Consider the following 23,017-nt stretch of genomic DNA (forward strand, 5'->3'; position numbering starts at 1 on the left):
TCCTCTCAGCCAATGGTTATGTTGGTGCCGTTTCGCTCATCCAGTGGGTATTTGGGTGCCGTTTTTCGCTGCTACAAACATCAGATAACGCCGGCTTCACTCCATGGGCCAGTTAATGCTTTCGTATTTTTAACATAAGTATAAATCAGTATTGAGCGGTAACTAGTCACTAGTAACGCGCTACCGGTTACTAGTTTCGTTTTTAGGAAAAACTGCTGCAGAAGCCATGTGTACCACGAGGGAAAAAACTAAAAATGAAAATGTACTATATTTGGGGTGACGATGCTTGGCCAAGCTGATTCCGCCAACTGAAGGATGTGGACGTTTGTGTTCGTACCCCACGTGCATGGTGCATGTCCTACAGCGCACGCAGATGAAACAATGCGCGGCGTCTCTAAAGCGCTTCTCTTTTCTTCGCGAAGGACAGTCTTTGGTGATTGTGGCCTCAAACGCCCGCAGGCTTACGGCACAACCAATTTTCCGAACCTTTTCCTTTTGCCGCCGATCATCTGTTTCCTTCCCCTATAATCTGAATCGTCCAACTCCCAGTGCGCGCTTGAGGAATTTCGACTTTAGGCCCCATTTAATCTCCCTTCCCTCATTTTGCAACCCAATTACCGGCCTTGCCTCCCGGCACCAACTTGCTGTGCCCATTGCTCTGCTTCCCGCGTCACGTCACCTGACAAACAGTATTCGCTCGAAATGTGTGTGTCGTTGTGTTTGTTTGAGTGCTTCCTTGAACTTGAAAGGCCGCCCTTAGCCGGGATTAGGGACGCTTGGCATCAATTGATTTATAGGTATTCACGTCGTGGGCATTCCGGGTGGTGTCTTCGAGTTGGGGCGGTGAGATGGAGGTAGGCGAAACGTGTCCCATCTGGTTAGGAAGTGGCGGAGAAAAGGTCGCAACAGCCGTTTAGAATTCTATGCGCAGTGGTCATTTGTACCTCGATCAGATTATCTTTTGCACCGCTGCCGTGTTCAACGGGTTCGACAGAGGATTGTTGCCCCAATATTGCTCTCCAATTATTTAAGATATGCTTCTGGTTTCATGAAAGACTGTGCGCACGCCGTAGAAACTGCGTGTGAATTGGTGTGGCTTAAGCAGACACCTACAAAGCTGATTGCAAGGTTCAACTTATATTATTATTGACTTCACATTTGCACTGATGTTTATTGCTTCTATCCCAGTTCTTCTCACCAAAGAAATCCTAAATTAGAATTGACCGATTGTAAACTCGCACCATGACTGGATATACCTAAGACCTAGACGCGTGCTTTAAAGTCCCCTGTAATTTTGCCAAAGAAGATACAATAAATGCTTCATCATATAGTGAATTTACCCTAATACTAACCTTAATACGAAAGAGAGGAAAAAACGGCAGCCAAGCGCGCGCCACCCTCTCCCTTTTACCGGCGCGTGGGCCGCAAAACCAGGAAGAGGGCTTCTCTGGGGACATACCGCATATTAACTTTTATTTTCTATTAAATGTGGTATAATTTCTGCAATTTATATTCATAGCCGCGTGACACGGGTGTTATGCTGCATGTTTCACTTTGGAACCATGACGCGTCGCTGCCAATATGAATTTAGCCGACGTTTTTCGCTGCTACAGACGGAATTTGGCTGCCATTTTTCGCTGCTACAGACGAAATTTATATGCCGTTTTCCGCGGTCGCAGACAACGCCGGCTTCGCTCCATGGGACAGTTAATGATTTCGCATTAAAAGTGAAATCGAGATAAACGCCTTCGAAAGTCAGAAAGCTGCACCATAAGAGCTGTCCAAATAGGACACTGCAAAAGTCGTCAGGCAACACAACTCCGAGAAATCGTTCGACGGCCCGCTTCCGCCCTTTTTTTTTTTTTTTTTGAGGGGGGGGGGGGGGGGGGGGGAGCGGGGGCAGTTTTTAATTTAAATCGCGCCCGTGCCCTTTACGGCGCCCTTTATGGCGCACTTTATCTGCTCATCACGTGGGTCCGGAGAGCTACTCACACGCTCTCTTGGCTGTCGGTCAATCGCTCAAGGCCTCCGCCGTTCTTCAAGACTCCAAAACGGAAAAGGGAACGACGCGAAGGTGTCATTCCCTTTCAATGCGAGAAGCGATACGCCTGCTTCGACGCAGGAATCTCCCAAATCCTCTCGAAGCGGACCTCTTTGGCCTTCCAGCCGAGGCGACTGCGGTAGCGAGGTCAGCGAGCCGCGAGAGAACACCAGTGGCAGGTAGCGTGCGATGTCAAATCTGACGAGCACCGACGTCAAAGAAAAGTGGAGGAGGCGAGGAGAAAAGTCGTGATGTTGGCTTGGCCACAAAAATATTCAGTCGACACGAGCACTTCAAGAATCGCCGAAATTGAAGCGCCCGCTTCAATTTTGCCGATTTTTTTAAGGAGTCGGGTTGCCTAACGCTTTTTGTAGTGGCCTATTTGGACAGGCCTTTAGATGACGCCAGTTTGTCGGAAATAATTTCTTTTTGAAAATTATTTTTGATTATGAGTGAAACTTTTTGACAACATCCAACAGGCTATTTAGAAGCTCATGAAACCAAACATAGCCATTACTTCATAAATTTAATATAGTACAAATTCAAGATCACTATATTTATTAACTTGCACTTTCCTACAAAATGTATTTTAGACGGAACGCAAAATATGTATCTATCAATTTCCCGACTCGAACTTAGACAAGCAAATTATTCAACTCGTAATGCTGAGATATGAATTGTGCCACATTCAAGAACACACTATGGGAATCAGATGTTGCAATGTACCCTCCCCATCTTCTGGTGCCACATTCAAGAACACACTATGGGAATCAGATGTTTCAGTGTACCCTCCTAATCTTCTGAATCGTTTTTATGAACACGATATAGATATCTTCAGCATGTCCGCCAAACAAATATGTTCACTTTTTTGTTTAATGATTAATACCATGTGAAAAAAAAGAAAGTTTAGTATAATCCTGATGTATGCGTTTGGCGCGTGTTGTTATTTTTGACATACTTTTTCGTTTCTTTTTTCTCTCCCTTTTGTTTACAATCTACTTTTTAGCAATATAGATGATGTCTTTCCCACTCTCTAAAAAACGCCTGTGCGTCTGCCTTCCCGCACAACACTCGGAAAGCCAATCACCGCAACCTACGGAGGCAGCTCAGCGAATGACAATCCGGAAACATATGTTTAGACAAAAAACCCCAGTCTCAGTTGTGACGTTAAGCAATGCAAGCGTGACATTTTTCATTGATTAATGTCACAACTCAGACTGCGTTTTTTTGGTCTAAACACATGTTTCGGCAGTATCGTTCGCTGAGCTGCCACCGTAAGTTGCGGTGATTGGCTCTCTGAATGTTGTGCGTGAAAGTAGACACACAAACTTTTTTTAGAGTGCTTGCCATAATGAATATTTCAAACGCTAGTGTTTTTAAGTTTATGTTTGTTCTTCCCTGGGCTGCTATGGAGGGGGGGGGGGGGGGAGAGAGGCTGCTCAAGCAGCGTGTCAGTTTCTTTTTTCTCTGCCTCCTTTCTCTGATTCAAGGATTAATAAAGAATTTAAATTTTAATTTGAAAGATGCGCTTTAAAAGAAAGTTTAAAGTAGTGTTTACTTTTAATAATGAATGCTTTAAGAAACGCAGGGTGCGGCACGACCCAAGTATCTACATATTATTGGTCCTGAGCCAATCAGATCGCGGCATTTGCGGACAAGAACGTTGTGAAAGCGAGCAGCTTGAACAGAATAAGCCACACCTTGCTTTTCTTAAGCTATCAGGGACTGCGGCGATTGCCGTTTTTAATATATGTCTATTATGTTTGTTCGATGGCAGCGACCACTAAATGTCGGTTCCTTTATTCGGATTACGGAACCTGTGACGTGGTAACAGTTTTGGGAACAAACGAACCAAGTAAGTAGTGCGGCCTCCACATTTTCAACTTCTACCCCGCGTTGTAAGTTTTTGTTAGTACATGTAGTTTCTGCACATGACAACATAGGTTGCACTTTATATTAAAAATAGACGCAAATAAGCAATGTACATTATTACGATGTATCACCACTAATTGCAGCGACAAGATAGGACGCTTTATGGAAGCAATACAATGCGTGTTTTACAACCTGCGAACCGACCATTCTACTGCAGGTGTGTGATTAGTGCCGATGAGGTTTATGACTTTCACTGTCAACACGGAGTCAGCAGGTATTGCCTGGAATGCACCATAGCCAAAGTTCCCGCTGTCCGGTATTGGTTATCAATGTAGGCTCGCTCATCTTTGTAGTGCCCAGTGGAGATGACGACCAAGAAAATTTTGGCAAGCGGGATGAAGGGTCCGGCAATGAGCTTGACCTCCAATTGGCTATTCTTTAGATTTGCCTGAAGGTAGGCGTCATCTCAGGCGCGGTGCAAGCTCTCAAACAAATAACGGACATCTGCATGTTTGTCCGTCCAGTAAAGCAAATCTTATTCGAAATACCATTCACTATGACTGTAAAAAATGGACCGTAAAGTTCCCGGTAAAAAACCAGCAGCTGATGCTGCCACTATTTCGTCGTAAAAACAATGGTGCACTGTAAATCTCTTTTAAATTAAATTTAAACGGTGACCGTTGAAACCTAGAGTCACTAGGTGTTAAAATTGGCCGTAAGCCAGATTTACAGTGCACCGTCATTTTTAAGGCACTGTAATGCCGTTACAAGTATTAGCGTCACAAGTAACGCGTTACATTTTTTTCGGTAACCTGTAGATACTTGTTACTATTTCAGAACAGCAACGGCTAACGCATTCACGTTACAAATTTTGAGTAGCGGGTAACGGAGTTAAGTTACTTCTCCTTCCCAAGACTTAAAAAAAGTTAGACACATTTTTTTGTGTGTTTTTAGGTGCCAAGCCATGTGAAGTTTTTGAGTTTTTGCATTTTTCTTTGCGTTTTTTGTAAGTATTTAGGTGAAACCATAAGAAAGATAAAGTACTATGTTCAGTGTCTGCATGGACATAATATTTCTTAAAGTATGGCGCGTATGCATACCTGTAACGTCAAAACAGTGAAAGATTGTTAATTCATAATAAAAAAAGTTACCCAAAAGTAACATGCGTTACTTTTTATCAGTACCGGTAAGGGTAACGCGTTCCTTTTATTTTGAAGTAACGTAGGACGGGAACGCGTTATTTCACGCTCAAGTGACGGGTAACGTATTTCGTTACTTTTTTTCGGTAACGCCTACAACACTGCTTCGGGTAACAACTTTGCGGTACGATGCGGCCGGAGTCTCCAGCCAAATCTGAAAATAGACATTCACCACGGCCTCCTGCGCCTGACGCCCAAACGTGGCTTTGCGAAAGGACGTTTAAGAAGGACTCGGTAAGGAAAGCGGCGAAGCACATGATTCGGCTATTACGGGAACAAAATCACACAGAAAAACCGAGCGCTGCAGCCGTGTTGCCAACAGGTGTATGTGTTTTCACCAAACCACATGCAGTTACATATTTTTAATAAAAATATAAACTTCAGATATTTCATTCCTTTAGTTGCAAATCATTCTCAGCAGCACACATCTGAAATATTGCGCAATGTTTACGCACAAATTATTTAAAAAAATCTTTAGCGAACTACTTTGTGGTACGTAGGAATGCTCTTCTCAAAGTTGCGAACCGTCCCTCAGCCTTTGGCTGCCATCGGACGGAAGCTGAAACGAGGTATAAAGAGAGAGCTTCACCGGAACCCCACGGGTCCCCCAATCGCGTCACAGCGCACGTCACTCGGAAGAAGTTGAAGGAGTTGAGAGGGTGCCGAAAACTTCAATCTTACTCAATCTTTAAAATAAATACTAAGACATGCAGGCAAAGCCGTTTTTTTTTTCTTTACTTCAGAAAGGTCGAGACACAAACTCTCAAATTATTTAAGCAAAGCACTGAAATTCTTGCACAGCTCCTCTAAGTAAGCAAAGGACAGGGAACCCGAAATAAAAGAATCAGATTTGGTTTGTATTCTAAGCCATCTCACCTTTGCATGCCGCTAGCATTGCCAGGAACTCTCGCTGCACAAGTTTTCAAGCAAGCAATGCAGATTCTAAAACAAAGAGCTCACATTTAAAATCTTTGCTGCAGGGCTGCCAACTCGAGAGATATTTCCCAGATTAAGGTAATATTCAGGTCAAGATGGGACAAAGGGAAATCTTGCTAGCTTGAGGGAAATTTTAGGCACCGTATAGAGCTAAAAATTTAAAGGTAAATTATGATTTTTTTCCGAGAAAACATCGAATTTGAGTGGCTTTAACTACATTTGGATCATTTCCTCCATCCGTTTGGTGGTTTGTTGTGCGACCATCTGGCAGCAAGCACTGAGGAGCACTCCGAGAACTTTTTTCGGCAAAATCAGTTTTCATCGCCGCCGTGAAAACAATAGAGGGACTCGTCAACTCGAAGCTTCTGATAGCGCCGTTGTGCCTTCTCGGAGAAGAAAGCTTGAGTGCAACCAGAAATACTGCGATGTAAGGAAATACAGACACCATGCAAGATACATACTTAACGTGGCGAATAATATTTCGTGCAGTGCCGTACACACAATGCTGCCTACCATGTCTCGAGTTCCATGTTTTCGGGTTTGAGAACTCTAGCTTGTGTTACACCTTTTGTTTTGGACTGATTATTACAAAAAGCACCAAACAAGTTAATAAAGCAGTACCATGTTTTGATGACGTGCATAACATTTAAGTCGAAGATGGGGTGTCGTTCGTCAGTTTGAATTTCCCGGTAACATCCTTCCTCGCCAGATTTCCTTTGACCACCCGTTTGGCCTGATAAATTAAATTTTGCGAAACGTACGCGAGACGTAAAGGTTACAGAATATATTTCTCATCGCGAAAATTGACGGGATACAGAATACAACGAATATTTAGTATTATATAATTATTTCGGCAAGCCTGGAAAATTTCGGCAGAAGTAGGGAAATTTCAGGCATCCGCAAGGGAAATTCTGACTTCCCGTGTAGGTAGCCCTACATTGCTGGCATTTATAATCGTCGGATGAACTATACAAAGGAACAACTATACAAACCAAATGATGCAAGAAAGCACGAATGAGTTCAATTTGTTTAATTAAACTCCAAGGAAGTGCAAAGCTCCTCTGGGTATGCAATGTTGAAAAGGTAGTACACGCTGAATAGTACAGCCAGTGCTTGGTCGAACATGTAAATTTTGTCCATCACAGTTATTCTATCCTTTGAGATCGAGTACTGTTGGCTGAGTAGACGCTTTCCGCTACAAAATAAAGGACAACCATAGGACGCAAATGAAGGTATAACATGCTGTAAAAGTCCGAAAATGTTGCTCCCACCAATATTTGAAAGGAAACCCGAAGTTTCGAAACCAACTCGGTTTTGACTTTCACTTTCACCCAGCCACGCAGATTTCTGCCGAATATGTTTACTTTCAAATAATATGTTGTACCCTGCAAAGCTATTAAAGGACTATAAAATAAAAATGTGATAATGACAACTTGATGTTTTGGAAAGTAACAGATACTCATCATGAACTACCGCGTGGGTCTGTGGATCGATGGTGGTTTGAAAGGACCGCATAAACCGATTTCTTAACTTGCCGAGCAGGTATTTAATAAAGAGATGCTCGAAGCTGGCGCATTTATTAATAGAGGGTAGGAATACATGAAACTGCCGGAGTCAAAAGAAAAAGAATCAGAACTTGTTTTGGTCTCTGGAAAAATGATCGCTAAGCTTTTTATCTCAAAATCATCAGAAAATCGTTTTGGGATATTGTAGCGCCTGGTAAGATTGAACAATTTGTAAACTGGAGTGCAAATAGAACTGACTTACTTATTCTTCTCTTTATTTGGGCAATCTAAGCGCCACAGTAACACATAATATTTTTAGAGTGTACATGCAATGTTTAGAGAAAACATAATTTTGGTTTTTCTTGATTTACACAGGTGAGGCAATCCTTTCACAATTTTAATAAACGCTTCCAACACTTTTAGGCAACTCTGTAGTATATTCTAGCACAATACGCTAAGAACCCGATTTTTGCCGTCCATTCAAACGGCCATCGATCCGTTTGACTCACGCGGTACAATGCATGGTAATCATGGGTGGTTAATCTTGATTCCTGTCAGTTACTCACTGGTCTTCCTATAAACGTTTGGAATACAATGAGCATTGGTAATCCTAGACGTTAACTTAAGACAGTTAAACCTCATTCTGCGGAACTAGAAGAAAGATTTTTTATCAAAGTATGTCACAAGCAGTACAATTAGCCACACGATGTCTGCTTGATGACTTTCAGAGAGATGGCCCTTACGCTGTCGCAGCATTATTCGCAGCATTTTTTGACCAGATTCTTGCTTTGCATGAACTCAATGATCCTCTCTGTTACGCTTACAAGAGAACTGTTCAGGACAACTTCAATGTCACCAGCGACGAGTTGTTTGAAGTGTTGGAACAAACCGGAAGGAACAAGTAAAAAGAGCCAAGCCTCTTCCTTGTCCAGCAAGCCACAATGTTACTTGTTCTCAACACAGCAGCTTGGGGTAGTTGGTTTGTCATCTTACGACTTCAGATCGCATAAACATCTCGCAAACAGGCACTCTGTTGATTACAGACACAAAACATACACACACGTGCAGCGCTGAACTCACAATGTTTTGTATTTTGCCTTCGTTTTCTTTTACGTATTCTTAGAACAAAAGCTATAAATGTTTTGTCCACGGTTCCTTATTCGATTTTTAGAACAAATTTGTAAAATAGTCCCTAATTTTATTCTGAAGGTGAGGCAAGCTAATTATTTTGCAGATAAGGTGAAATGCGGGCAGCTCACGCGTCCATCGTCAAACCTGGAAACATACTTCGCTTCAATTATTTCCGTAGTTAGTTGGTTGTTGTTTCGGTCTAGCACGCTGCAACTGCTTAGTTGTGCCGCACACCCGCGATCCCGGCAGAGCAGATATAGATATCGTGAATTGCCTCTGATGATGTTATTGTGGGGTTCGCGAAGTCGGTCGTTAAGGTAGCATCCTTAGCAGCGCACCCCAGTGTCTTATTAACGTGGATTGCAGAGATTTTGCTCAAAGATATGAAAATGACGGGAGGTCACTAAACCTCACCCAAGAGAAAGGTACTCTAGAATTATTGTTGTTCCTTATGTTCAGAACTTCTACCATGGACTGAAAAAGTAGCGAAAAAGTGAACGCTGAAGTGGTATTTTCAGCTACGAACAAGCTCTCCAGCGCGTGCAAGAAAATGATTGATTCTTCAAACCGATGAGAGAGATGCACTAAGACGAAAATTATCAGCTTTGTCTAGTGCACAAAAAAGGTCGTTGTTTCGGCGGCCCTACTGTTGCAGCAGTAGGCGGAAGAAGAGGAAGGAATAAAGGTTGTTCTTCACCGGTACTGGAGCAGGGCGGTCGACTTCAGCTGCCACGGCAAAATACAACAGATTAGCGAAGTATGATTGACCGACAAGCATGAGCCTAGCGGTGCCGCCTTCTTTCCTTCCCTTTTCCGAAAAACTTGTTAACCCGAGGAAAAAGTGGCGGCGAGTGTTCAAAATTACCTGCTGCTTTCGGGGGGAGACGCCCATGGACCTGTTTGGCGGAAGGCCAGACTTCTACGTTGCCTCAGTGTCGAAGCACAGCGAGTCTTCACACTTCCGGCGGCTCACCCTCCGGTACCACAGAAGGTACCAACTGCCGGCGCTAAGACACCGACTACACCGGACGACTACAGCGTCGCTTTGGCGGCCCTGGAGACCTACTTCGCGGCAGCTTCGAACGCGGTCGTGGCACGACACCGCTTCAGGCAAGGAGCGCAGCTACCGGGGGAACCTGTCAAAGTATTACTGGCCGAGCTGCGAGACCTGTCGCCGGGCGGCGAGTTCGTACTCTTGATGGCCGAGTTCATCCGAGATCAGCTGGTAGCGAAGACTCCGAGCCAGCAGCTACGAGAGCGTCTATTTCTGGAGGGGAGTGGTCTAACCTGGGACCGGGCGGTGCTTATCGGTTGTCGGTTAGAGGAAGCGGTCCGGTACTCCAAACAACTCGTATCGTCCTCATCGGTACACAAGATGTACGTTAAGTCTACTCCAAACACCGAGCGACTAGAGCGTGCACAGAGAGGTGAGCCTTCATTCTTCCCTTTGAAGAAATGTTACCGCTGGGAGATAGTCGGGACAGCTCGTAAATTCCGCTATGTACAAAGGAAGAGGCAAAAAGTGTGCTGGATGCGGGAAAGTCAGGCATTTTCAGGCTCTCTGCAAGAGTACCGCCAATCGCACTAGCAAATGTGGTACAATCAAAGAAGTTGCGTGCTTCAATGACTCTAACGAGAACGTTCTTGGTATTCTTCACGTGCACAATAAAATAAAGAGTCGTATCTACATTCCGGTTCAAGTCGAACATACTCGACATCGATTGCATCGCTTGTTTGTCCCTTGAGGTTACTGGTTGCCCGTTAAAATGTTTCAAGACCACGTGCGTACCTTCTGGACTCCCTCGAACCTCGGTAGATGATTTCGCGAACCTTTTTGAAGGAACCCTCGGTACCGCAACGGCGTTCGCTCACAAGGTGAAGACGCGTCAAGGAGCTCAGCCCGTTCCTGCCAAGCTGCAAAGACTTACTTTTTCTGTCAGGGACGAGGTCTCTGAAGAGCTCCATCGAATTCTACAGGCAGGCGTCATCGAGAGAATTGATGCGTCTGAGTGGGTCTTTCCAATCGTGGCGGTGAGAAACAAGACGGGGAAGTTGGACTCTGCGTTGATTTAAGAAAAGTAAACAAGGCCGTCATAATTGATAGCTTTTCGTTGCCCCACACTGAGGAACTGCTACAAGCACAGGTCAGAGCGAAGTACTTCTCGCGGCTCAATCTATCGAGCACGTACCATCAGGTCACTTTGTGCCCAGAAAGCCGAGACCTGACGACGTTCATAACACACGAATGGCATCTCAGGTTCAGCGGGGTTTGTTTTGGGTTGGCTACGGTTCCTGCTGCGTTCAAGATTTCATACTGAAGAGATGTCAACAAGTACACTACTATCTAGAAGATATCATTGTTCTTGGAACTACCGAAGTGAAGCACCTCAACAATGTGCATGACGTCCTCCGTCGCATCAGCGAAGCGCGCTTGAAGCTAAACGATAACTGCATCTTCAATGTTTTGGAACTGTCAGTCTTGGGACATGTTGTCAGCTAGCGGGGAGTGTTACCCATGGAAAGCCATGTTGACGTGATTGTTAAGGCCCAAGCACCGACATACGTCACCATGCTGCGCTCATTTCTGGGCATGGTCGGCTGCTACACCAAGTTCATCACTGGGCATGGAGAGCCGGCAAAACAATTACGTTAGCTACTACACAAAGGCTCCGCTGGATTGCTGCATGGGAAAACAGTTTTCAGAGACTGAGTTCTTACTTTTCTGCGAGCCCCTCCAAAGGTTCCACCCCAAGCGGCCCGTGGTCGTGACAACTGACGCCTCAGCACACGGCCTTGGCACTAATCTACAGCAGAAGAAAAACAGAGACCTTGTGACCGTCTCCTTTGCTTCTTGAACTCTAACGCCACAAGAGCGGAAATACTCTGCTGGAGAGCGTGAGGCGTTTGCAGAGACCGACCGCCAGTCACCGTTGACACTATTGAGCTCGCAAGGAACTGGCCAACGACCATTCTGGATTTGCAAGATGGCATGCCCCTCTGCTCGCCTAAAGCTTCACCATGGCTTCCAGGAAGAGAGAAGACAAGCTTGTGGCAGGTGCTCTTTCGCGTATGCCTCTTAATCCGTCCGGGGAAACCCTGGAAGACGAAGTTGTCTGTGCCATTTCTTTGTGTGCATTGCAGCAAGAGTTAGTCAAAGAGACTTCGTAGGACAACCGTCTGCAACCAGTGATTGCTTTGACAACCAGTACCTGCCCACCAATAAAGGAGCTGCATCCTTACATGGCACCCTTTCAACAAGTAAAAAAACTTTCCATGCGTGGAGATCACCTGTTTCGGGGGGTTCGGGTTGTTGTTCCTACCTCTCTTTTTGCGAAGGTTTTGGAACTAGCACACGAAGCTCACCATGGAATAAAAAGAACAAAGGAGGGGGCTTGTGAGACATATTGGCGGCTTGGAATGGACAAACACACTGAAACTGTTGTTAGTTCCTGCGGTGTTTGTGAAGCAGGTGACAAGTCTGCAAAATTCGTAGTATCTCCCCTACATCCAGTTGCATTTCTGTCTGCTTCTTGGGAATAAGCCTGAATGGACATTGTTTGGCCCTTTTCCAATGCTCCAAGCGACTGCCGGTACGCTCTAACACTAATTGATTATGTCAGCAAGTGACCCGAAGTGTGTTTGACGGAACTAGTCACGTCAAAAAAGATCATCTCGTTTTTACGGGCAGTGTTTAACCGGGAAGGCAAACAGTGCCCGTAATAGGAATTGAGGGGCGTGATCATTGAAGTTGTCAGGGATCATGGCCCTCAGTTCGTTTCCGCAGTGTTTGAAGCATTTTTAGCAGAACAGAAACACAGTTCAATGCGGCGTAATCCCCAAAGTAATGAACCGATTAAACGTTTCAACCGTGTGTTCAAGGACTTCGTGCAAGTCAGTGTCCAGGAGCAGCATCCCCTCAAGAAAGCCGTGGTGGAGCACCAAGGAGTTTACAGTTGCACTCCTCACGCAGCGACAGTCAAGAAGCCAGCTTTCCTGCTGCAAGGACGCCAATTTAAGGATGGGGCTGGACATCGTGGGGGGCCCTTTCAAGGGTTTTCTCGATCAACCAACAAAGAGACTGGGAGAGCATCGACAACGAGTGACTAAGTACCAGCATAAGTCCAAGAAGTATACGGATGCCCGGCGGGGAGCAAGACTCAGTGTGCAGAAACCTGGAGTTAAAGTACCGGTCAAGCTACTATGACACACTCCAAAAGGTAGCCTCAGCTATTCTGCGCCACTCAAGGTGGGAAAATACCCAGGGTAGAGCGCCTGCCGCTTAGAAGATGAGAAAGTGTTAAAGAGGAAGCAGCTTGTCGTCCTACTACCATGCACAATGCCACCTCCTCAAGATGACCTGGGCCAGATCCTATGGTTCTCAACGTCATCAATGACCCCATCGTCAGCTGCATCTCCGCCTTCTGTGGTGGCGCAAACACAATAACCTCCCCGCGATACTGTTGAAGACTGCGTTGCCGGCATCTCCATCGACCTCGCCGGCACCGGGATGTCCACTCATCAGTTCGCCCTGTTCAGTGGCCATGGAACCAAGACGGTCTGCCAGAAAGACCCCCAGACCACAAAGATTCCTGCATTTTGTTTGATATTAGTGTTCGTGTTTCAAATGTCGTACATAGCATTTTCTTTTTATTCTTGAATGGGCCGAACTGTTGTGTCGGATCTACTGTCGCCTTGTTGACGGTTGTTCTTTTCCGGTACTGAAGCAGGGCGGTCGACTTCAGCTGCCACGGCACCCTACAACAGACGTGTACTCCATTGCTCTCTTCTTTGGAAAACGCTATATTGGCCAGACTGGACGGTGCCTTAACGATCAACTTCGCGAACACCACAATAACCTCATCAGAGCCTACTCGGGACATCTGGGTCTGCACGGCCAGGATTGCGGGTGTATGGAACAACTACGTGGCTCCGCCGTGATAGACCAAAAAAACAAGCAACTAACTAGGGAAATATTTGAACGAAGCATATTGCCAGGCTTGGCGATAGTTGAGGGAGCTGCACATCTCTCACCTTTTCTGCAAATAATTATTAGGGAGATTATCGCGGACTATATATCTTACGATTCTGATTTAATAGGCGGAGAAAAAAAAACGAAGAAAAAACAATTTACAGGTTTTGTTTTAAAAAGACGTAGAAAATGAAGACAAAGTACAAAGAGTTATGAGTTCAGCTCTGTGAGTATGCTTTGTGTCTGTGATCGAAAGAGTGCCTGTTGGTGGCAGGTTAACGCTCAGTGAAGTCGTAAGATATTCTTCCTTTGCACTCAATGTGTTAGCTTCATAAGGCGCAATGCATTGCCTCTCTGGTTTCCCTCTATTTGTATCTGACAGAGATCCTCGAGCTCAGCTTGTTTTTCTTTCAGGACATTTTCAGCCGCGTCAGGGTGGGAAGAGGTTTTCACACATCCGCACTGTATTTTCATCATCTTCCTTTTCGTAGTGGCATGACTTTTCCTGCCGAAGGTTGTTATCAACCCTTGGAAACAACTTGTTTTCGCAAAGACTTGTGCCCGGTTCCCACGTCGTGTGGATGATTCCTTACTGTCTTGCGTGACATACCGTCGAGGTGTTTCTTTAAGGGCCGGTTGCATATTTCGTGTCTGCCTTCACTATGATGCTAACCATCTCTATGCGATGCTTGGGTTCTCGTTGCTTGTTGAACTGCAAGGAAGCTTGCAGGGCCCCAGGCATCTCTTTCCATGGTGCAATGAAGTTATCCATCCCTTCGAGGTCTAGGTGTGAGCTCGGTAACTCAGTGCTTGTACTCCGTTATGGTGTAGAATTTCTTGAGTGTGGTTCTGTTGCTTCACGAGAAGAAGCAGGCCGTTTCCCCGTAAAAATGTATAATAATATTAATTATAATAATATAATAAGACATATTTGTGTCATAACAAATATAAGGCAGAATTACGAGCAGTCTTCTCCCTTCGAGTTCCGTTATTTGTAGAAGCGACTTCTAAATGCACCGCGTGCCGACCCCCCCCCCCCCCCCCACACACACACACATGTACAGGGTGTCAAAAAAAAATTTACACTATCTGCTTTACCGCAAAAATAAACTAGGCATCGCCAAACGCTCATTCTCCGCCCAAAGGTAGAGCTATAGGTCACAACCGAATGCAACATTTTCAGCCCGATCCGATAACTTAATCAAAAGTTATAAGTGATTTTCTGAAAATTTCGATGGGAAAATGGAGCCCGTATTCGCCCGTTTTCGGTTTCTGGTGCCATAGAGCCCCATGTGTTTGAAAACTCCGTCGGCCGCCATTTTCCCATTCAAATTTTCTGAAAATCAGTTATAACTTTTTATTAAGTTATTGGATAGGGCTGAATCTTTGGCATCTGGTTGTGACCTCTAGAGCTACCTTTGGGCGGAGAATGAGCGTTCAGCGATGCCTAGTTTATTTTTGCTGTAAAAAAGGCAATGTAAATTTTCTTCTGTGACATCGCCAGAAAAATATCATATGCATCGTCGTACTCTCACCCAAATATAGCGCTAGCGGTCTATTACAGATGCCAAAGCTCCAGAACCAACCGTTAACTTACCTTATTTAAAAGTTGACTGTTTTTCTGAAGCTTGCTAAGGGAAAACAGGGCCCGCTCTCGGTAGTGGGCACCATTCAGCCAATGTATTTATGAGTTTCAGCGGCCATCAGTCTCCTCTCTAATGCCCCTAAGGGCCCTGAGAGTTTTTGTAAAACTATGATACCTTTACAGAACACTTTATCTATCAGGCGCTACTATTTTTATCAATAGTTTAAAAAAATTCTAACACCAATAGACGGTTGTTAAAGCTATAAATTATGCTACCTGCCTAACTAATGGCACCAACGTGAGATTTTGCCTCAATAGGGAGTTCTCGTAGACCGCGTTTCCGCCTCCGCTAAGCCCTCCGCCAAAAAGAGGCGGCTACTGCGCTTGATCGCCGATGGCCATGACTGTAGAGTTCCGTGTATCGTTGCGAGTTGCGAAGAGCGTTGTGGGACGGCGAGAAGGATATACGAAAACACCCGAATATTCCAAGGGAAAAAATCTTACCTTCAGCACAGAAGCTTACAAACAGTTTCCTTCTTGACTTCGTTACAGACAACCCGCCAAGTCTGCTTCACTACCACAGCTAAGGTCACTGCTTGTCTTGACACCAAGGTTTTGCAAAGCTTTGATCACATTACTGATTTCCTGTACCGTCAGGCTGCCTAACGCACTAAGAACTTTTTTTCTTGACTGAATCCATCCTAAAATGAAATCATGCGTTTCACAATTAGGGTCGAAAAAAATTAAAAATTGTGGTATGTGTATGTCTATACGACCTAGAACTTAGTCTGCCTCAACGGGTGACTTGTCTCCCAGATGTAGATGAAAACGTTAGCCAGTGTAGTACAACCACTAGCCTGAAGTTTTTAACGTTCATCACGCAGTAGTGAATCGTGATACACGACCGCACGCCGGTACAATGCTCATCGAGATCGATAAAGTCAAGGGCAAGGATTGAACCGATGATCCCAGGGTTCTGTAGCGCGAGCTTTCGATCCACGTGCTTTGCGCTGGTGTGCGCTAGCCCACTAGGCCACCGATCTCCCCTAATTAGGTTATAGTTTTTATGAACACTGTAGTGCGGAAGCGGAAAGTAATCGCTCAGAGGTGTTAGACATTTAGGCAGACGTGATCATACATTTTACTAACCGCGTAATAGTAAAACGGTGACATGAACCTCTTATAATAATTGCGTAGCGTAAACAAAACAGCCTTTATTTACCACTAGACCCTGAAGAATTTTCCCGAACACATGCTCATGCGACTGAAGTGCCACAACCGTTCCATGAGAGTAGGCTGTTTCCATGTAGATCACTTCGTCTGTCATACTAGCACCTACCAACGATATTCCCTAATTCCTGATACACTGCTCCTATTCAATACAAAAAATCGGCATATTAAAGGGGCTACCGCTTTTATAGTTCACAGCGGGGCCTAAAGATGTGCTGAAATGCAAGTAAGCTTGAAGTAACTGATGCCCCTGCGCTAGGGCACGTTTCCAAAGTGATTTGAAGTTTTTACTTGTCGCACACAGTTCTTAAAGTAAAAGTGATTTGATTCGAACCTCGTTGTCCACGTATTGATCAGTCGACCGAACTCCAGAAGAAAGCCTGGATAGTGTAACAGAATATGGTGCTTGGGAACCAAGGCTTTGGAATATAAAAACTATAGAGAATTTTATGGAACTGTCTTTGCACATCTGTTAGAGTAGGATGGGCCCTTCGCTACGAAATGCGCATATGTTAGTCTTCTGTATTAGCGCATGACCAGTGAGCAACGGAGGGCCCATTTTACCGTATAGGATATGCAAACACGGTTTTCTAAAACTCCCTGTAAACACGTAGTGGTTATCATCACGGGATTTTATCACGGCAAAAGCACCGTCTTCATTACAATCCGCACTAGTCGATGGAATTGAAGGGTCCTCAACCTGAAGCGGGTCTGCAGGCGATGTGCCGTCTCCCAAGAAACACGTCAAAGGTGAATACATCCGGCTCATATGTGAAGTGGACGATGATTTCACTCCAAATATCTTGTGGCAGTTGGAGTACGGACACGTAACCAAGATACCATCGGTGATGTGGCCTTTGAATGTCTTAGTGAAGTTTCCTTTGAGCTACAATCGACTTAAGCATAATGGCAAAGTGCACTGAAATGTTTCCAAACTCCTCGAAGCAAACCGAATTTGCCCTTAGGTGTTCGAATGCTGATGACTTCTCAAAACATGACACCTGAGAGCAGCACACGTAAGGAACTGGCGACAGCATCGTCCGTCAAAGAACGGAATAATTCGAGAGCTGAAAGTGTGCTCGTCGAAGTGTCTTGGGATGTTACATGGTCGCCGGAAACGCGTTTTCCTTGTGTCGACTGGTAAAGTGGTCCAACTCGTTTCTCAATGAGACAGCGCCTGAATAATTTTGAACAAATTGATGTGAATACTACCCTGGCTATTCGTGATGACGTACGTAGATTTTGCAGTTTTGTTGGGATTGCTTTGTTGCCCATCGTTCCGTGATTAGATATCTCTACCACTGTCCCCATGTTTCAGATTCGTTTTGATACATTCTGGGCAATATAAAAAAATGATTCAAAAGCAGTAACTGTAAAAAAATATCGAAATATGTCTTACGCATTGCTTGGTTGAGAATTTAGACTTTATTTATTTTAATCGCACATATACGTACAAATACCAATCTTCCCACACCTCTCCTCTGCATCACCCTGGTGAGAATCGGTGAACCAATTAAGGCACGTTTTCCAAGCTGTTGTTAAGGTATACAGGAAAATTAAGAAGTTTAATAGCATTTTCTAAGTCTCTTAATAAAATCTAATTATATATTTATTTTGCCAATTTTTAGGCCGGGGTCAGATTTCTCATACATCATACAGAAGACAGTCTGCAAACACGAGTCAGCGCAATATCTTAGGTTCGAATGCCGCGTGCCAAGTTGCATCCTTGAAATCATTGCCATGCGGCATTCGAAGCACGGACCTCGCGGTCACTCGCGTTCGAATCTGTATGCAGACTGTCTTTTGTGTGATGGTATAAGCGTTGTCACCCGGGCTTTAGAGGTACCGAACTTGTTTTCAAATAAACTCTTAATTATTCCTATATAAATTAAAATTGAGTGCGTAAGAAATACTTGAAACGTTAAGTGTTCTGAGCTCTATATGCTCCGCAAAGAAATTTCTCATAAGAGCCCAAAATGTTTACTATCTATTGCATGATACGCTTATTTTCATGTCTACCGTCAGCTTCACATTTAAGAAAACACCTAGTTTTGACGTACATAATTAGCCTAACCCCTGTTGTTCAGTTTCGCTGATGAAACAAAAAAACTAACCCTTTCGAATTTGTCTACGGATGCTGAGTGCCTGCTACGATTGAAAACATTCTGGTGAATTTATTGCTCTCATGTTGTAACTTGCTGCTCTTCCGTTTTTACTTATAGGGACCCATCTAATATTACAAGCGTTAGTTTATATTTTAAATTTTCTACTATTCTAAAATGAACGTAAAACATGACTTTTTAGTGATGTGTAAGCTAGCACGTGACTGTCTCTCATGTTGATTTCCTCATAAAGTTTGCATGTGACAGATAAAAATAGTTATCATCGAGGCCATTTGTTTCTTATAAACGTTACTTGTTCTATTGCTAGTTGTGAACCTTAAGGCATCTCTATTGAAAAGATTTTCGGTGGACATTATCAATAACTGGAAAGTCCATGGAAATAATAATCGGTCTTACTCTGTCGCGTAAAACATTAATGCGATGGAAAGGAAGCCAACAAAAAAGGTTATAATATTCCAATTTCTTCGTTCCAGAATGTGAGCTCTGGGTCAGTGCAGCGGTAGCTTCCGGAGGCGATACAAGCGGCAATCAGAACATCGCTAAATGCGAAGAAGAATACAAGAAGAAATGCTCAGACCAAAAGAAATACGAAATCTACGATAAAGCCACATGCAGTTCCCAATAGACTGACAATTGACGAATCAAGAGGCACAACATTGCACACTGTGTCAATCAGTTGAGGGTACGCTGGAATAAGTCCAATTAATTTTGATGAGTTTGCAGTGTTTCAAGGGTGGTGGTATGCACAAATAAAAAAACTTAATGAGCTCAATGATTGTTTATTAAAAAAAACTTGTAAACTGTTCTGAAAAAAAAAAAAGTTAGAATCATTTATACCAGAGTGCATTTACAGAAATATTTATTTGCACAATAACGTTATTTGATAAAATAGATAATTTGTATTACTTAGAACATGCATCCGAAGTTCGGAGGATTGTTTCCTACGATACTTCCAAAAATCTACATTAAAATGGCGTCTTGACGAAGCTCAATTTAATTATTTTTACGTAACAGCGTTATGTGATAAAACCTGGATATTTTACTTCAATTCTATAGATTTCACGTTCGTCCTGCCCAATTGCTTGGACACACGCCTGTTATGTAATGCTTGCAACCCCCAAACCGACTGCAGCTCACGCTACCCTCTTATTGAACCAATCCAATAGTGCCTAGATGTGCGTCGTCACAGCGGCCATTGTCCTTTTTCGTTTGCTATCTCCAACTAAACAATCACGCATTGTGAATGAGCCGACATTTTGCGCTCCCTTTCTTTTTGTGTTTGGTTAAGCCGGTGATACTCACAAAGACAACGAGCACTGTGACGATGCACTTCTGGGGCTGCTTGATCGGCCTCGTCGGTTTGTAGCGTCGGCAGCGATCTGACTTCAGGTGACACTGATTGTAGTACCGGTCCAATATGGTTGTTAAAGAACAAAAGAACGTAACTCGTTAGATTGGAAGGGCATGGCTTTCCCGTTCTTACATCGCATATCGCACTGATGTTGCCCGGAAACGTGACGTCTTCCAGACGAAGAGAGGATGACATGCTCAACGGTTCGAGCTCGTCATCATTCTCTCTAGAGGCCCGTTCGCACAATTACGTTTGCTTAAGAACGAGGTTTTGTGACATCTTACGACGAAAAACCACAGTGGCATGCTGGCGCCATCTAAGAAATTTTCCTGGAACTGTATCTCACTAGCGCGAAGGTGTTGCTGTATTGACGAGATCAAATGTACGTACTATCTATGAGCAGTGTTTGTTTTAAACTTTGTCAAAAGCGGTTTAAATTTAAAAAAAACAAAGTCATGCGCGAATAACGAAGGAATTTTTCTATGGGTGAGTCCTTAAGAAAGGCTTTAGCTTGACCGTTGGGAAACGCCACACACGTCCCCCTCTGGGAAGCGCTAAAGCTGATCGTTTCATCTTTCTGCTTTGGTTTTCTTGTTCGACTTTCTCTTTTGCTTACTCTATTTGTTGCCGGTTCTTTTTGGCTTTGTTACGCGTTTAGTGTTAGCGTTTCCAAAAGGGGGACGTGTATGGCGTATTCCAAGGCTCATGCTAACGTTTTCCCTAAAACTCCACCAATGCATCTTCCTTTAATTCTATTTTCCCGGCGAAGCGAGTTCGCCGAGCCCGCTTCGCCCCCAGTCTCTGTCACACGCAGACCCGCGTCGGCTTGCCGCTTGTTGCGCCCCGTTTCGGCCAGCCGAGCTATGCGCTGCTTCTGCGCCTCAGTCTCGTTCTCCCGCCTTGCACGATTAGCAGCGGCATCCGCTGTCTGACGCTGCTTTGGCTGTTCACCGGTTTTCTTCGCGACCATTGGCTTCCGCCCCATTACGTCGCCTCCCTCTCGCCTTTGTCCTCCACTAATCTGCTCCTCTCTTCGCGACGCGCTTCCAGTTACATGCACTGTTTTGACGGCAGACGAACGCCGTCAGCTTTTCCCTGTCACGTTAGTACTTATGCTAGCGCAATACAAGGAAGCTGAAAATGTATTTCGAAAACTGAGAGAGTGGTTGATTCTAGCGTAGTTTTATCCCGTGAATCTGAAGATCATGTTCGTTTTCCAGGAAGATGCAACTAAAAGTGAGAAAGACGAAAAACCTACGAACTGTCGTAACGTCATAAGAGGATCTTTTGGCCGCCAAGCACGTGCCGCTGAGGACTGCACGTGCAATCACAAGCGTGCTAGGTATATTCCCCCGCACTCGTACCAGTCGTGAAATCTTTTTCTGCCCTTTCTAAAAATAGCAAGAATGCGCGTGCATAGTTTTGACAGGCGCTAAATTTGCGCGAGGGCGGATATCCCCGAAAACTCCTCTTGTGACGTCACGCTCCGGAAAGGAGGGCCTTCAGCGCTACTTTGAAAATAATTTTCAAAAGGCTCCACGCAACAAATTAAAAAATATATATATATATATATATATATATATGTTGATATTCCAGAATTTGGAGCTCAGATTCAGACGACTTAAGTGCGTGTCCTCAAATACAAAACCGCTTCAGCTTCCACTTAAATAATAAATAGAGGAAAATTCCGAGTGTTCCACCGCTAAGCAATAGATGGCGCAACTGTGTTCTCTCGTCGTAAGAGATCCCAAGACGATTTAGGGAACTCGGTCGAAAGCGGTCGAAGGTTAGTTAACCCAGGCTTAAAGGAGCCATGAAACAATTATTCTACTTTCACTAAATATTTCCATCCGCTAACGTTAATAGACAGTTTTAGTGGACCGTACGCTATAGCTTTGCGTACGCAAGGAAATTGCGGGTCGTGAGTGCGCATGCACAGAACGCAATAAAAGGGCTAGCGTATTGCGTACGCACGCAACGCTGGGGATTCTGCGTCGCTGGCTACCGGGTCTTGCGGGACGCTCTCGAGAGATCACGGACCCAACGAGAGTGCCAGTTTCAAGATGGCGGTCGCCCCGACTGGCGCAGCAAGGGCGACGTGGTGTTTTCGAAGTTTTGTGTTACGTGAAATTGCGTGGTGTTCAGCTCGGCGATTCTTTCTGTGACCTACCGCGGTCGAATCACATCGCCGCGCAGCTCAAGGAGTGCACAGTGAAAATGTTCGCCGCTCGGAATGTGCATCGACGCTGCGATCTGCTCAACGCTAAGCCTATTCCCACAGTTCATCGCCGACGGACGAACGACTCTAAAAGAAATCGCCGAAGTTCTCGTTATGCACTGGACATCAGGGTCATGAATTTCATTCCGCGATAGCATTGATAAATGGTGCCGTTTCCACGGGACGAGTGACGAAGGCTCCGTGTTCGAATTTGGCTACGCACTCGTACTCGTAGCATCTGTACCCCGTAGAAAAGCGCGCTTGACGAGGCAGCTGTGGCTTGGTTTAATTTGAAATAAAATGATTGGACCCGTTTTCATTTTCAATATTTCTTTCCAGGAGCATGGTTGCGCTATAAGCACGCGGAATTCTACGGCTCTAGCAAATTTAACCAAGATCCTGCGCGGTGTCCACTCGAAAACGTAACGCACAACCAACGTTACTAAAACACTCAGTTGGGAAACTCCCATAGAGACAGCTTTGAAAAAGTGGCCCCAATCTGTCTCCAAGCACCGAGCTAATGACGAACACAACGCCACCATTTGTCCCGCAGCGGTCACTCGAGGAACTGCACGTGACTGCTAGTTTGGCTTTAAGAACAGATACAGCGCATGAGGTTACAAGGGTTCCACCCCCGTCTCCCCGGCGGACGCGCCGCGTCGAACTACGGAAGTTAAAATGCACCTAGGTCAGGACGCGCTACCTGAAAGCCTCGCTGAGGCATGGTTGTATAAAAACAATATTAATTGTTCCGCAAAACTCTGCAAACTAAAGATTTTAAAAACATAACGCGCCCCCCTTTTTGTACGAAACTCCAAAAAATTTCATACAAAAAGTGTCTTTTCCGTTTGTTTTTA

General features: G+C 44.7%; 1 protein-coding gene across 1 annotated transcript in view; it reads left to right on the forward strand.

The window, feature by feature from the left end:
* Nucleotides 1-19,216, forward strand: part of LOC120844617 (male-specific histamine-binding salivary protein-like) — a 28,872-nt gene extending 9,656 nt beyond the window's left edge. The window contains exons 4-6 of the mRNA XM_040216486.1: nt 859-867; nt 3,819-3,896; nt 19,065-19,216. Of these exons, the coding sequence (XP_040072420.1) occupies nt 859-867; nt 3,819-3,896; nt 19,065-19,216 (239 nt within the window). The remainder of the gene's footprint in view (nt 1-858; nt 868-3,818; nt 3,897-19,064) is intronic.
* The last annotated feature ends 3,801 nt before the right edge of the window (nt 19,217-23,017 follow it).

The sequence above is a fragment of the Ixodes scapularis genome, unplaced genomic scaffold (assembly GCF_016920785.2).
Source record: "Ixodes scapularis isolate PalLabHiFi unplaced genomic scaffold, ASM1692078v2 PGA_scaffold1__304_contigs__length_218370807, whole genome shotgun sequence".
In the NCBI taxonomy this organism is placed as follows: Eukaryota; Metazoa; Arthropoda; class Arachnida; order Ixodida; family Ixodidae; genus Ixodes; species Ixodes scapularis.